This window comes from Heptranchias perlo, chromosome 32 (assembly GCF_035084215.1).
Source record: "Heptranchias perlo isolate sHepPer1 chromosome 32, sHepPer1.hap1, whole genome shotgun sequence".
Lineage (NCBI taxonomy): Eukaryota > Metazoa > Chordata > Chondrichthyes > Hexanchiformes > Hexanchidae > Heptranchias > Heptranchias perlo.
Genome location: NC_090356.1, coordinates 3,489,650 through 3,503,004, shown reverse-complemented (window position 1 = coordinate 3,503,004; position 13,355 = coordinate 3,489,650). Strand labels below are relative to the sequence as shown.

At 45.0% G+C, this 13,355-nt stretch overlaps 1 protein-coding gene across 3 annotated transcripts in view; it reads left to right on the top strand.

Annotated features, from left to right (window-relative positions):
* LOC137300941 (dnaJ homolog subfamily C member 11) overlaps positions 1 to 12,333 on the top strand; it is a 32,665-nt gene extending 20,332 nt beyond the window's left edge. For 2 of the 3 annotated variants that reach the window (XM_067970225.1, XM_067970226.1), the window contains exons 8-16: positions 1,097 to 1,286; positions 2,121 to 2,206; positions 2,710 to 2,826; positions 3,458 to 3,613; positions 4,997 to 5,066; positions 8,368 to 8,425; positions 9,413 to 9,555; positions 11,023 to 11,152; positions 11,954 to 12,333. In XM_067970225.1, the coding sequence (XP_067826326.1) occupies positions 1,097 to 1,286; positions 2,121 to 2,206; positions 2,710 to 2,826; positions 3,458 to 3,613; positions 4,997 to 5,066; positions 8,368 to 8,425; positions 9,413 to 9,555; positions 11,023 to 11,152; positions 11,954 to 11,979 (976 nt within the window). In that variant the 3' untranslated portion in view covers positions 11,980 to 12,333. The remainder of the gene's footprint in view (positions 1 to 1,096; positions 1,287 to 2,120; positions 2,207 to 2,709; positions 2,827 to 3,457; positions 3,614 to 4,996; positions 5,067 to 8,367; positions 8,426 to 9,412; positions 9,556 to 11,022; positions 11,153 to 11,953) is intronic. The other variant, XM_067970227.1, reaches the window with a different exon arrangement.
* Positions 12,334 to 13,355: the final 1,022 nt, after the last annotated feature.

Genomic DNA, 13,355 nt, shown 5'->3' with positions numbered 1-13,355 from the left:
TGCCACTTTATAAATTATTAGTGCGACCGCACTTGGAGCACTGTGTACCGTTCTGGTCGCCGCAGTACAAAAAAGATATTTCAGCTATTGAAAGGATATAGAAGAGCAACCAGAATGATTGAGGGGATAGTGGAATTGGATTATGAGGAATGATTATGTAAATTGGGCATGTACTCACTTGGAAAGAGAAGGTTGACAGGTGATAGGATCGCTGTTCTTAGAATTCCAAAGGGACTAGATAATATAGACCATGGCAAGCTGTTTCACCTTGCTCAGAACAGTAGAACCAGAGGACACGGCCTGCACTTGAAGGTGGGTAAATTCAAAACTAATCTGAGGAAACAATATTTCAATGAGTGAGTGGTAAATCAATGGAACAGCGTCCCTGGGGAGATGGTGGAAGTGGGAGTGTTGATTCATTCAGATGCAAATTAGATTTTCTTTCAGGAAATAATATTTTGGGATACAGTACATGAATAATTTGAGACATGACGTGATGAGTGGAACAGGTGACTTTGGGCCTATGGTTCCCGAAGCTCTCCACCACTGGGGGTTTTCCTCATCTCGCGTCTGGGTCTATTGGAGACTAATTGATGGAGTCACAGCAATCAATCTCTATTATCGCTGTGTTATGTATCTACCAGGATGGAAGAAGGCAAAATGGATGGACCTTGTCTTTTTTCATCTAGCAATTCCTATGTTCCTATGGGGGGAGGGTGACCATGCAGTATTGAAATAAGGAGCCCCAAACCTTTAGGTTCAGTTTCAACAGAAGCTCTGAGGTAATGATGGCTTTCGGGTTAGGAAGGGGAAAAATCAGTCAGGGTTCCTGCTGCCAATCAACTGTCCATTGACTGATCCTCTGCCTCCTCCTCCCATAATTTGCAAGTACATATGTGTGAAAATTAGGTGAGGACAAGATCAGGCTTGGCTGATCAATGGTCATTGTCCAGGCTTGCACTTGCTGAATGGCCACTTGGGTAACCCACGTTGTGGGGGGGGGTGATGGAAATCAGGAAAGAAAATATATTTATTTAAACAAAACATTGTCCCTTTTCCTACCAATGTTCTCTCCTTTCTCCCTGGTCCCGGACAGTTTTATCACCACTCACTGTGCGCTACAGTTTTCATCTCGTGGAATCCGTCCTGGGCTGACTACAGTTCTAGCACGAAACCTGGACAAGAACACAATGGGTTACCTTCAATGGCGCTGGGGCACCCAGTCTGCCATGAATACCAGTGTCGTACGGGACACCAAAACCAGCCATTTTACAATAGCATTACAGGTAAGGGGGATTTAAAAATTTTAAAAACAAATACTATTGTTTTATAATCATATCACAAATATTCCTCTAGATATTCAGTTTGGTTCATAATATCTCACCACCCCCCACTCCCAGCAATTCGTGACTTTTTTTGTGATCATCATGAATGGTGCTGAGGTTTGTAACTCTTCCCAGTGTACTCTCGGGTCAAGTGCAACATGGGTTAGATACAGAGTAAAGCTCCCTCTACACTGTCCCATCAAACACTCCCAGGACAGGTACAGGGTTAGATACAGAGTAAAGCTCCCTCTACACTGTCCCATCACACACTCCCAGGGCAGGTACAGCACAGGTTAGATACAGAGTAAAGCTCCCTCTACACTGTCCCATCACACGCTCCCAGGGCAGGTACAGCACGGGTTAGATACAGAGTAAAGCTCCCTCTACACTGTCCCATCACACGCTCCCAGGACAGGTACAGGGTTAGATACAGAGTAAAGCTCCCCCTCAGAACAGTGCCCGCAGCTGTGCCGATGTGATATTTTCCAATTCCAACACCACCTATCCTGCGGCCTTTGACTGACTGAGATTGGCAACTTGTTTCCAGTTGGAGGTAGTTTTGAGCTGTGGACTGATACTCGCTGAGGACTGGGTTTGGGACTGTCCAAACCCATTTTACATAGGACCCTTAGAGCCTGCAGACAGAAGAGACTTTCATCAGCCTGGCATAGATTTGAACCCAAATCAAAGGAGGTAAATCCACTGCCTTAGCAACTGTACCACCCAATACCTCCCCTGTTATGAAAGTCCTTTAAGTAAAAATGTTTTAAAATAATTGTACTGGTTTATTCACAGCTAGGAATTCCCCATTCGTTTATGCTAATAAGCTACCAATACAAGTTCCAGGATGACGATCAAACCAGGGTAAAGGGGACAATCAAGTAAGAATATTTTCTTGTGTGATTTTTAAATATAAATGAAGTAACTTAGACTGTAGAGCGAACATACCATTCTAGTATACAACCGTATATAATAAAACAAAATGCTATTTATTAAAGCCAGGTAACTGCAACAATAATGGGAATGAAATATAGGATAATGGATTAGACAGTTGAAATATTTCTGGAACAGATACCCGGGAGTGAGTTACAGGCTGGAAACTAATGAAGAGGTTTGGATGATTTATATATAGAATAACAGATACCCGGAAGTGACTAACAGACTGGAATCTAATTGTGGGTTTGGGTGGTTTATATATAGAATAACAGACACCCGGGAATGAGTTACAGATTGGAATCTAGTTGAGGAGTTTGGGTGATTTATATATAGAATAACAGATATCCGGGAATGAGTTACAGACTGGAATCTAATAATGGATACCTGGAAATGAAAGCTGTGCAGAAGTGACAATGTCTCATGGAGCCTGGTGTGGTTTTGCCTGCAGGACAGGATTCTTTGGCACTCTGGTTGAATACGGTGCTGAGAGGAAGATCTCCAGACACAGCATCTTAGGAGCAACTGTCAGTATTGGGGTGCCTCAGGGAGTGTCTCTCAAAATTAAGTACGTACTAAAGAAGAATGCGTTGCAGGTGTAAAATTCTTTAAATAAACATTTTTTCTCTTATACAAGTTAGGGAGCCAGTGTTGCTTATCAACGATTGTCCTGAGAGGTTTGTTGAAGTTTTTCCATTTCTGGTGACCTGTGCCCTGGACGGTGACCTGTGCCCTGGACGTGTGCAATTGCTGAGCAACATATTGTGGGTTCAGCCCCACAATTCCACGCTGCAACTCGCCAATAGACAGGGCACCAATGGGAAACTACCAAGATTTGTGATGGCAGAGAGGGGAAGGGTGGGGGGGGAGAAAAGAAAATCAGATGAGTCGGCTCTGCCTCGTCCTTTTGCTTTCAGCAACTAGTTGACAAATGCCTTGGCAGAGGTTTAAGAGTGGATTGTCTGCCTGCCCTTTCAGTCCAATCGTACTTAGTGGGTAGGAAGAGAAATAACTTTAAAAAATAACGGTCAGGAAAATTTTGAGGGGAAATGTACAAGTAACAATCTGCAGTGTCTTCTGACTATGTCTAAAGGTTGTGCAACAGGTTTGGGTTCCTTAAGCAGTGGGATAGCCAGTATTCATGGATTTTGGATTTTATTTTCCCCTTCTGAATTCTGTTTTTAACTTCTTCACTCCAGGTTAAATCGAGCCAGCCAGACTTACTTCTTCCCTATTCATCTGACAGACCAACTCCTGCCCAGTGCCATCTTCTACGCTACTTTTGGGCCCCTTGTCATCTATTTTGTCATGCACCGGCTCATCATCAAACCCTACCTCCAAGTGCAGAAAGAAAAGTGAGTGTGTCAGGTTGCCAGTCTGTCTTGTTTTTTTTTCTTTTCTATGCCTCCCACGTTTTTCGTGCCTCCAACTGTAGCTGATCCGATTGCTCAATTAGAGAGAACGCACTGCCCAATGTGGTACTGAGCCATTCCGACCAGGTCCCCAGCCTGTGCTGAATTTGCTGCTCTGGGCTAGGGTGAGCTTCTGCTAGAAAGTACAGGTGTGAACGACAGGTGAGGACAGGATTGGGCTGGGCTGTGCTCCCCTCAATAATCAAGATAATTTGATGCCATTTGGCTGAAAGACCAGTCAGCACTTGTAGAACTGTCCCCCAAAATGTCAGTGCCTTCAGGAGAGAAAATAGACAACGGGGAAAGAAAACTCATGCAATTGGATTCTGAAATGGAGTTTCATTCTGGCAACCATTGTGCACTTAGGAATTTACAGTAATTACTAAAGGCTGCAGGTTGTATCTAGTAACGGAATGTCAGCACTACATCTGCTTTTGCACACTGTCCATTGGACACATGGGCCAGTCAGGCACTATTCTCAGTCACAGCGGCCTTATTCTATTTATAGACCATCTGATCCCCTTGGTTTGACAACAGCCCACAACTGACTCCCGAGCATCCATTATTAAATTTCTAAACTTTCCAAGCCCCTCTATTAGATTCCAGTCCATAGCTTACTCCTGGGTATTTGTTACGCCACCTGTATAAATGATCTAAACCCCTGTGTTAGATTTCAGCCTGCAACTCCCTCCTCTATCCATTATTTATATGTTATTACAAGATAGAATTCCTGCGCTCAAATCTAATTTCCTGTTATCCCGAGTTTTAAAAAAAAATTATTGGCCAAGCTTTTGTGTCAACCTTTACCATTGTAAGTTGCTATGTCAACATTTCCCATTCAATTTTGCTAAGTCAACTGTCATGATGCAGTTGCAGGCTCCGGTCTCTGTGTGTAGTGAGTTTCTGATGTGTGTCTCTCCAAACTCCACTGCCATCTTGTATATAAATAGAAACCTATATTCATCAATTGACTGTCAGGAACTTATTAATTCTATTCATATAAATCATCTGAACCTCTCCGTTAGATTCCAGCCTGCAACTCACTCCCGGCTATCTGTTATTCTCTATCTAATTCCCAGACATGTCACCAACCGCCTGTAATATTTTTTTTTAACTCCAACGTTTGAGTGCAGTTAGTGTTGGTGTGTGTTGAATAGAGAACATTCTGGAACAAGTGGTTGGTTCAGTTGATTCCTCGATCAGTTACGCATCGTAAAGCTTCACATCATGCGAGGGCTAGGAGCCCCCTGTAAAAACAAAAATAAAAATTTGAGACTTTGGGTGATCAGTGAGATAACTTGCCATTTTGTTTTGTGTATGTGACAGGGAATTAGAGAAACAGAGAGAGAATTCATCGAGTACTATAGCAATGAAGAAGCAGGAGGCTGAGGCAGCGGTAAGTGATGTGACTTTAATAATTTTATAGTTAGGCACGAAATCTGCATACTGCAGCTAAAACCAGGAGTGACAACAGTGTAAAGCTCCTCACCATCTGTGAGGGGGTAAAAGCAGCTCTCTGTACAGTGGCCCAGGTTTGATCTTGGTTCTGTTAGCTGATCTGAGGTAGGGTGAGCTGTGGTCAAGTGTCCAGCCCACAATCACTGTTTGGCATTTAGGCAAGGAACCAAACTGGGGCGAGTACCTATACTTCAAAAAGGAATCGTCACCTTCAGGTGAGGAAAGGGGGATTCGTTTATACCAGTAGGAAAAGATCACTTCCTTGTTATATCACTAGAATAAAATAGCCCTTCTGCGGGTGAGTGGAATATGTAGAAATCCCCAGCCTAGTGTGACCCAAGTTAGATCGAGCAGAAAGATCTGAAACTTACTGCATCTTCCTCCTGCTGTGAAGACCCAAATTCAGCAGGTGCTTGGCTGGGAATTGCAAGGTGCCTAGGAGAATCAGCCAGGTGATGACACAAACTATGGCGTGTTCTTATTAATGAATGTGAATTGTAAATGTTATAAACAAGGGGATGGATCCATTTCCAGCCTGTCGGTATTGTGTTGTAGTACCTAATTGGTGCCACCATGTGGCACCAGAGAGCTTTGCACCGGCTCAGGCCCTCCATCAGCACCAGAACTGGGAGAGGGGAGGTTAATGATTTGGGTCTCGGAACACTGGCAAGAGCTCTTATCACAAAAGCTTCTTATTTTTTTCAGATGCTGGTGGACTCGCTATGTATTTCCAGCGATCCAGTCATTTCCAGCATCCGTGTGTTTTTTTAATCTGATTTCCAGTCCCTCTTGCCCTAACCTTATCTGCATCTATCCATCATTCCCTTCAGTCACCCGTGGTCCTACTCTCTGGAATTCCCCCTCAGCCATCCCCAAACGCTCATGTATTTGGCCGAGCTTCCAGTCAACCCCATGCCTCCCTTCACGCCTTGACATCACTTTGCTCTGTGCCTACCTGTCATGCGCCTTGGGGCGCTCCTTGCATTAAAAGGCGCTGCGTAAATGCAAGTTATAGGCACTCGCCAACATGGGGAATTGTGGGCAACAGCCTGCGTCTATTACACTGACTCGCTGCCTGTGGGTTGTCGGGAAATTACAAGCGTAACCTGGACCATAGCCTGTTGCTTTTAGAAAACAGTGTCCATTTTTTTGCAATGTGCTCCAGTATCCCTTGACGTGGTGAGCTTTGTTGTTAAGGTTTCAGTTTGAATTTTCCTCAGCAGCAAAGCACACGCAGGACTGAAACTATGGTTGTTGGCCTCAGCTCAGCCCTGCTCCCACCTCCTGTTTGAGTTTGGACTTGGGATGGATGCCAACCCCATTTCTGTGGGCAAAATGTTTTAAAGTTTTTTTATATACCAGTTTGTGATCTTCCCCAAAGTAATTACTTCGACAAGCGAGTATCTGCCCAACGTAAGCTGTTGGGAATCATCATGCGGCCATTCGGCCCATTGTGCCTGTGCCGGCTCTTTGAAAGAGCTATCCAATTACAGAGTGTCTATTGACGCCACTGTGTCAGCCAATTAGTTGCACTGTGTGAGCCAATGAGTTGGAGGCGGGGCAGGACTCACAGCAAACAGTCAATTTTACAGCAAACAAAGTTTATTTACAGAGCCTATTTAAAAAGGGTCAGCAGCAAGTAGGACTCGGGACCAAAAGTGCAGCAACTTCTCCCGATAAAAGCAGGTTGATTTCTCCTGCAAAATGCAGTTAGTGGAGGATCGTTACATAATACAAATTACGTGCGTAAAATCAATCCCAGTCACTTAGAGCAGTGTGATCTCCAGGCATGATTGATGGGGGAATTACCCCATCATCTTCATTCTGGCCAGGAATAGTGGTGTCACTAAATGCAGCTATCTAATTAGTCCCACTAACCCACTCTTTCCCCGTAGCCCTGGTTGGGAGGGATGTACGCTTCAGTGTTTGACACTTGTATTCTGCAAACACTTGCTCCTATCTTAATGTCTTGGTTGAACTTTCAGCAATGTGGCTTTCAGCCTAATTCAGTCCCATGTCCTGTTGTTGATGTTCTTCCAGTGTAGCCGCTGCTGCTGTTTGTTTCTCTTGTTTATTGGTTAAAGTTGTTTTACTCACTTCCCATGGGTTCCATGTATCATCCCCCAGCAGAAAGGGGCAGGCAGGTGACCTGGTCCCAGGCCTCAGCAATCCTGTTGTCATCGGCCACCAGGAGGAGGCGGACGGGAATAGCCAATAGACGAGGATGTGACCATCATCTTTTATCTTTAAGAAAAACTTTCCCCTTGCATTGCCTCATGTCAGGGTCTGTTGTAGACTGATTGATAACTATAATTACATCGGGTCTACAGCACAGAAACAGGCCGTTCGGCCCAACTGGTCTATGCCGGTGTTTATGCTCCACACGAGCCTCCTCCCACCCCTCTTCATCTCACCCTATCAGCATATCCTTCTATTCCTTTCTCCCTCATGTGTTTATCCAGCTTCCCCTTAAATGCATCTACGCTAGTCGCCTCAACTACTCCTTGTGGTAGCGAGTTCCACATTCTCACCACTCTTTGGATAAAGACGTTTCTCCTGAATTCCCTATTGGATAATTATTAGTCAACAATTCCATTATTGTTGTAGCATGTGACTCCATGGCCTCGCCCCTCCCTATCTCTATAACCACCTACAACCCTCCGAGATCTCTGCACTCCTCCATTTCTGGCCTCTTGTCCATCCCCGATTTTCATCGCTCCACCATTGGCGGCCATGCCTTCAGCTGCCTCGGCCCTAAGCTCTGGAATTCCCTCCCTAAACCACTCCGTCTCTCTACCTCTCTCTCTCTCTCCTCCTCTCTCTCTCCTCCTTTAAGATACTCCTTAAAACCTACCCCACCTGTCCTAATATCTCCTTATGTGGTTCAGTGTCAAATTTTGTTTGATAATTGCTTCTGTGAAGCGCCTTGGGATGTTTTACTACATTAAAGGCACTATATAAATGCAAGTTGTTGTGGTGGTGGTGACTGCCAGTATAATAGAAGGTGAACTAGATGGACCTTGGTCCTTTCTCATCCGGCAATTCCTCTGTTTCATTATTAACAACAACTTGCATTTATTTAATGTAGAAAAACATTCCAAGGTGCTTCAGTAGAAGTTGTTCACAAATATCCCTCTTAGAACTGTACCAGAAAGAAAGTTAATCTAATGCACTTGCGCTCTCTGCTGTATGGGTGGATAATCTGTACAGAGATTCCTTAACAGTTTTTGTTGTTTTAGGTTCGGTTGATGCAGGAATCCGTGAGGAGGATTATAGAAACAGAGGAGTCTAAAATGGGTGAGGATGTGTTTATGCTGCACGTTTGTTTTTAATTTCATGCAAGGTTTTTAGTTGCTGCATCTTTCTCTCCCATTAACCCTGAATTAGCCCAACCACACAGATTGTGAATTGGTGTAAAGTGACCTGAGCTACAAAACGCAGTGACAAGGGTCGGAAAGTATGAAATTTTCCCCCCACGGTGAATGCAAAAGCGAGAGAATAATTCATAACTTTTTTTTTTAAATCCCAAGCTTGGTAAAGTAGGATGCACCGCAGCAGAGAGGACTTTATGAAAAGTTTAACCTGCTTTATGTCCTGACTTTTTATGGAAAGGGAGGAGGAAATCCTGTGGCTTGGTGGATCCTGTGTGGAGAAATCACACCTCCCAAAGTCTGCATCCTACCACTGTTGGGCTGCCTCAGTATATAGTGTCTAAAGATGATAGTGCAGTGCTTCCAATCGTCTCTGTGTGGGGCCACCTGCTAATATTGGCGTACTTCCAGGGAGCACTCCCTCCCCCCCAACCCGTGGCCTCATACTCCCCAGGACCCCCCCCCCCCCCGGTACATATTCGTGTGTCCCCGGCAAACCTCATCTGACTGTATTCACGTACACCCCGGGACCCCCCCTCTCGGTCTGTATTCGCGTACCCCCCAGGACTCCCTATGCTAACTGCCAAAAGAGTGCTTCAGCAACCCAAAGAAAAGCAATGCTATTGTTGCTGAAGATTTTTTTTTATTGTTGTATTGCAATAGAAGTAAAATGCCGTAAATCAACAAATCTAGAGTGCAGAATCCTTGAGACGCACAACTTGAGATGTGCACTGCACCAGACCCCACACAGACAGGAATCCGCTGACCTCGGGACATCCTCAGGACCCTTGAGAACCTCCAAGGTCCACGGACCCCATTTTGAAAATCTCTGTTGTAGAGTCTCACCAGCTTGTGCAGTGGTACTGGGCGTGTCTGGCCTGAACGCCTGTAACTGTCCACTTGTCTCCTCCAGGCTTAATCATCACTAACGCCTGGTACGGGAAGTTCGTGACTGACAACAGTGGGAGGAACGAGAGGGCGAAGGTGATTGACGTGACTGTTCCTCTTCAGTGTCTGGTGAAAGAGTCGAAACTCATCCTTACTGAAGCGTGTAAGGTGAGGCTGAATGTTTGTTTGTTTGAAAACGATCTGCCCCCTCTCTGGTTCTCCGACATTGTGTTGCCCCACTGCTCTCAGCCTGGCCCAGAAGCAACTCTCCAGATCTTATTCCTCATTCTCCCTCTTCCCCCACCTCCTCCTCCCCGTTCTTCACTCTCTGTTGAGGTTTCCCCACCAGTGTTCAGGAGCTGGGTGGTGGATTTGATCCCTGCAGTATGATGTACAGCAAGTTGTAGAATATGACAGCTCCCTCATTCTCTTCCTAAATCTCTCCACCTCCCCACCTCTCTCCTGACTTGCAAAAACCTCCTTATTAACCTACCACTTCAAATAAACTTTGTCACCTCCCCTAATTCCCTCCCTCTATCTGCTCGGGACCCTTGAGCCCAGTGTAAAATTCTTTGAGTTATTTCATTGTATGAAAGGTGTTAAAGAAAGACTTGCATTTATACAGCACCTTTCACAACCTCAGGACGACCCAGAGTGCTCCACAGCCAATGAAATACTTGTGAAGTATAATTGTCATTGTAATGTAGGGAAACATTGCAGCCAATTTGCGCGCAGCAAGGCCCCACAAACAGCACGGAAAGGAATAACCAGTTAATCTGTTTTGATGGTGTTAGTTGAGGGATAAATGTTGACCAGGACACTGGAGAACTCCCTGCTCTTTATTGATCCTATACACTCATCTAAACAGGCCTTGGTTTAATGTCTCATCCAACACTGCAGCATTCCCTCAGTGCTGCATTGGACTGTCAGCTGGATTATGTGCTCAAGTCCTGCAGTGGGGCTCAAACCCATGACCTATCTCCGAGATCAGCGTGCTACCAACTGAGCCACCTGCTAGCGAGCAAGATTCCAGTTCCAAAGAAATTTCCGTAACTAAATTTCACATTTAAATGATGGTTCTGTAAGTGTTTTACTTGCTATAATTGATCTCTCCCTGAGGTAGTGACTCCCGCTGAGGTGCGGTTCCACAGCCGGCAGTGCCGAACACAAGTGACCGTTCTGCACATGTGAACCAAAAACAGGAATATCGGTAGGATATTGGACCATGTGTGGCATCACAGCAAAGCTTGATTTTTTTTTTTCCTTGACCAGCATCTGCAATTCTGCCCTCCCCAACTGGGCTCACTCCATAGTGATCAGGAGCAGGAACTTTGGAAGATTTTCCTTCATTCCCTTTATCTTCCTAGCCTTGTCACTGTTGCAGCTCCCCAACGACTGCCCTGATTACGATTCAGCACAGACTGGGATCAATCCTGGGCCTTTCTGGCCTGTATGACTCGGCGCTGCACCAACGATTCCCCCAGTTTATAGCCGTTGTGTTGCGGGGGGAGGGGGGTGGGGGCTCGGATTTGAAGTTCCTCGCAGGGCCCGGCATTACGTGCATTCCCAGATTCTTCCTGCTGAATTCAGTTTGTGTGCTTTCTGTTTCTGTAATTCCGTGTGTGTTTATCGCAGATCAGCGTACCAGGATTCTATGACCCGTGTGTCGGGGAGGACAAGAGTCTGAAAGTGATTTACCTGTTCCGAGGGGTTCTGCACCAGGTCACATCAGCAGACAATGAGTCCCTTAGGATACCAAAGCAATGTAAGTATGTTCAGAGCGATCACCACACCCCATTGGCCTTCACTATTTTTTTAAAAGGAGATCACGAGCAGACTCTTGCTGGAAAAATAACGGGGTGTTAACGACACGTGCCGTTATTAATGCACAAATCGTCCAGCGAGTTCAGGGGACGAGGAGAGACGCCGTGAGTTGTGAATCTCCAGAACTTGCTGATCGATTTACACCGTTCCACCGATTGCTTCGCGCAAACGGGATTAATCAACTGGCTTAATGTTTAACTGGCTTGCTGGATTCCCCCCACCTCAAAGATATGACTGACATAGTGGAACATTCAGAAAGTTGTTGGTAAAGTTCTACATTAATGACTAAGGTATCGGGTCACAGAATCGGAGACAAATGTATGGAAATAAGGTCTGTCCCTGGATAGAAAATTGGCTTAAAACGGAAATTGGAAGCTAGCCACGTGTGAGCACTTTTCGGCGCTCCCGTGTCTCCAGATCCCCATAGAAAATAAATCTCTTGCGATCAACAATCGTGTCCCCATCAATACGTTCTAAGTTCACTGCTGCAAACTGTGCTTATGTTCACTTTTTAGAAAGTGAATTTTCCCTTATGAAAGTGATGGAATGTTGGGTATATCTGCAACTTGAGTTATTCCGAGCCTGTGTCCCACTGCACTTTGTCTAACTTCTTGTCCAATAAAGACGACTGATTTTTTCTATATATATAAGCTGTTGGCCTGCTTTTGCTATTTCTACGGATAGATTTGTGTTTTATGGTCAGGCACTGCAGAATAACTGCTCCATCCGATTCCCTCCACAGCCCACAGGATTGACACAGATGGTTGAGGAGATGTGCAGACAGTGATAAGAGGTTGGACCTGAACAGAGACCAGCTGCTAAACATCATCTCCATATCCCATAAATTAAAGAGACAGTGCACATATGTGATTATTTTTATGTATGTAGAGTTTTTTGGTTCTTTTCCATGTATAAAAGATTTAAAAATGCTTTTACAGATCACCAAACAGCAACATTCAGTTGTGGGTTTCTCCATGTCATACTTGTCACGGGTCACTGTAACAATCTGAAGTGATTCAGACCTTTTTTGTCAGCGATTCCTGTGTCCTGGAAGAAGATTCAGTTTTAATAAGACTATTTGATGTATTAAAAAATAAAACCAGACACTATTGCCATAATAAACCTTGTTCTTGCTTAGAAATCCCTTCACTGTCTTGTCCCTATTCCCTCCAACCCCACCCACCTCTGCAAACTCCTCCAGACCTCCGTCTCCCCTTGTACCCTTTAATGCTCCAGCTCAGACCTGTGCTCCCCCCCCCCCCCTCCCCCCACACACATTCAGCTGGCGATAGCTTGCCTTCAGCCGACAGCCCTAAACACCCTTCCTAAAACTCTTTGCTTTGCTACCTCTCTCCCTCCTCGGAAACCTGCTCTCGAGGATTTCATCCAACTCGTCTATTATTGCTCGGAGTCCTCTTCCCCAAATGTGACATGCCTTGGAAAACTTATTCTATTAAAGGCCCAGCAGGAATACAAGAATGTGGATCTCGACTCTGCGATGGTGTGAAACGGGTGCAAGCGGATCGGTGGCCCATTTTACATCTCTCCTGGTTTTTATTTCCATTGACTTCAATGAGGAGCGATGTAAACGAGCTGCTGATTTGCTGTCACCCGTTTGTGCAATGGTGTAAGAGTGAAGATCAACCCACGGTCATGATCCACCCCAAGTTCTTTGAACACAATTTCGTTTTGTTGGGGCTTTTATTTTACAAATGGAGAAATGAAGAACGAGTAAAGGAAATGATCCAGGTCATCAGAATGTCAGCAGGCATGGATAATGTGGAGGCTGTTAAAAGTTGGACTGTGAGCACAGAGCTGGAGTTCACGAGTAGAAAACGCACCAGCCTCGAGCAAGACTAGAGATTTGAGACTTGCTTTAGGGACATTTGAAACAGATTCCGAGCAATTGACGTTTGCTGATTAACTCCACCAAGAACTGTTTAAATATATGGTTGTGAATGGAATTGGAAGTTACAGGGTGAGTGAAGATCCAAGTACTCCATGGAGCACACTGCTGTTCTGAAGTTGCTTTTAAGGCCAATTGTTGGGCAGAGTGGCAGGAGGAAGGGAAGGAAAGAAAGAAATACTAGCATTGATACGGTGGCTTATTTCTTAGAACATCTGAGTGCTTCATACAATTAATT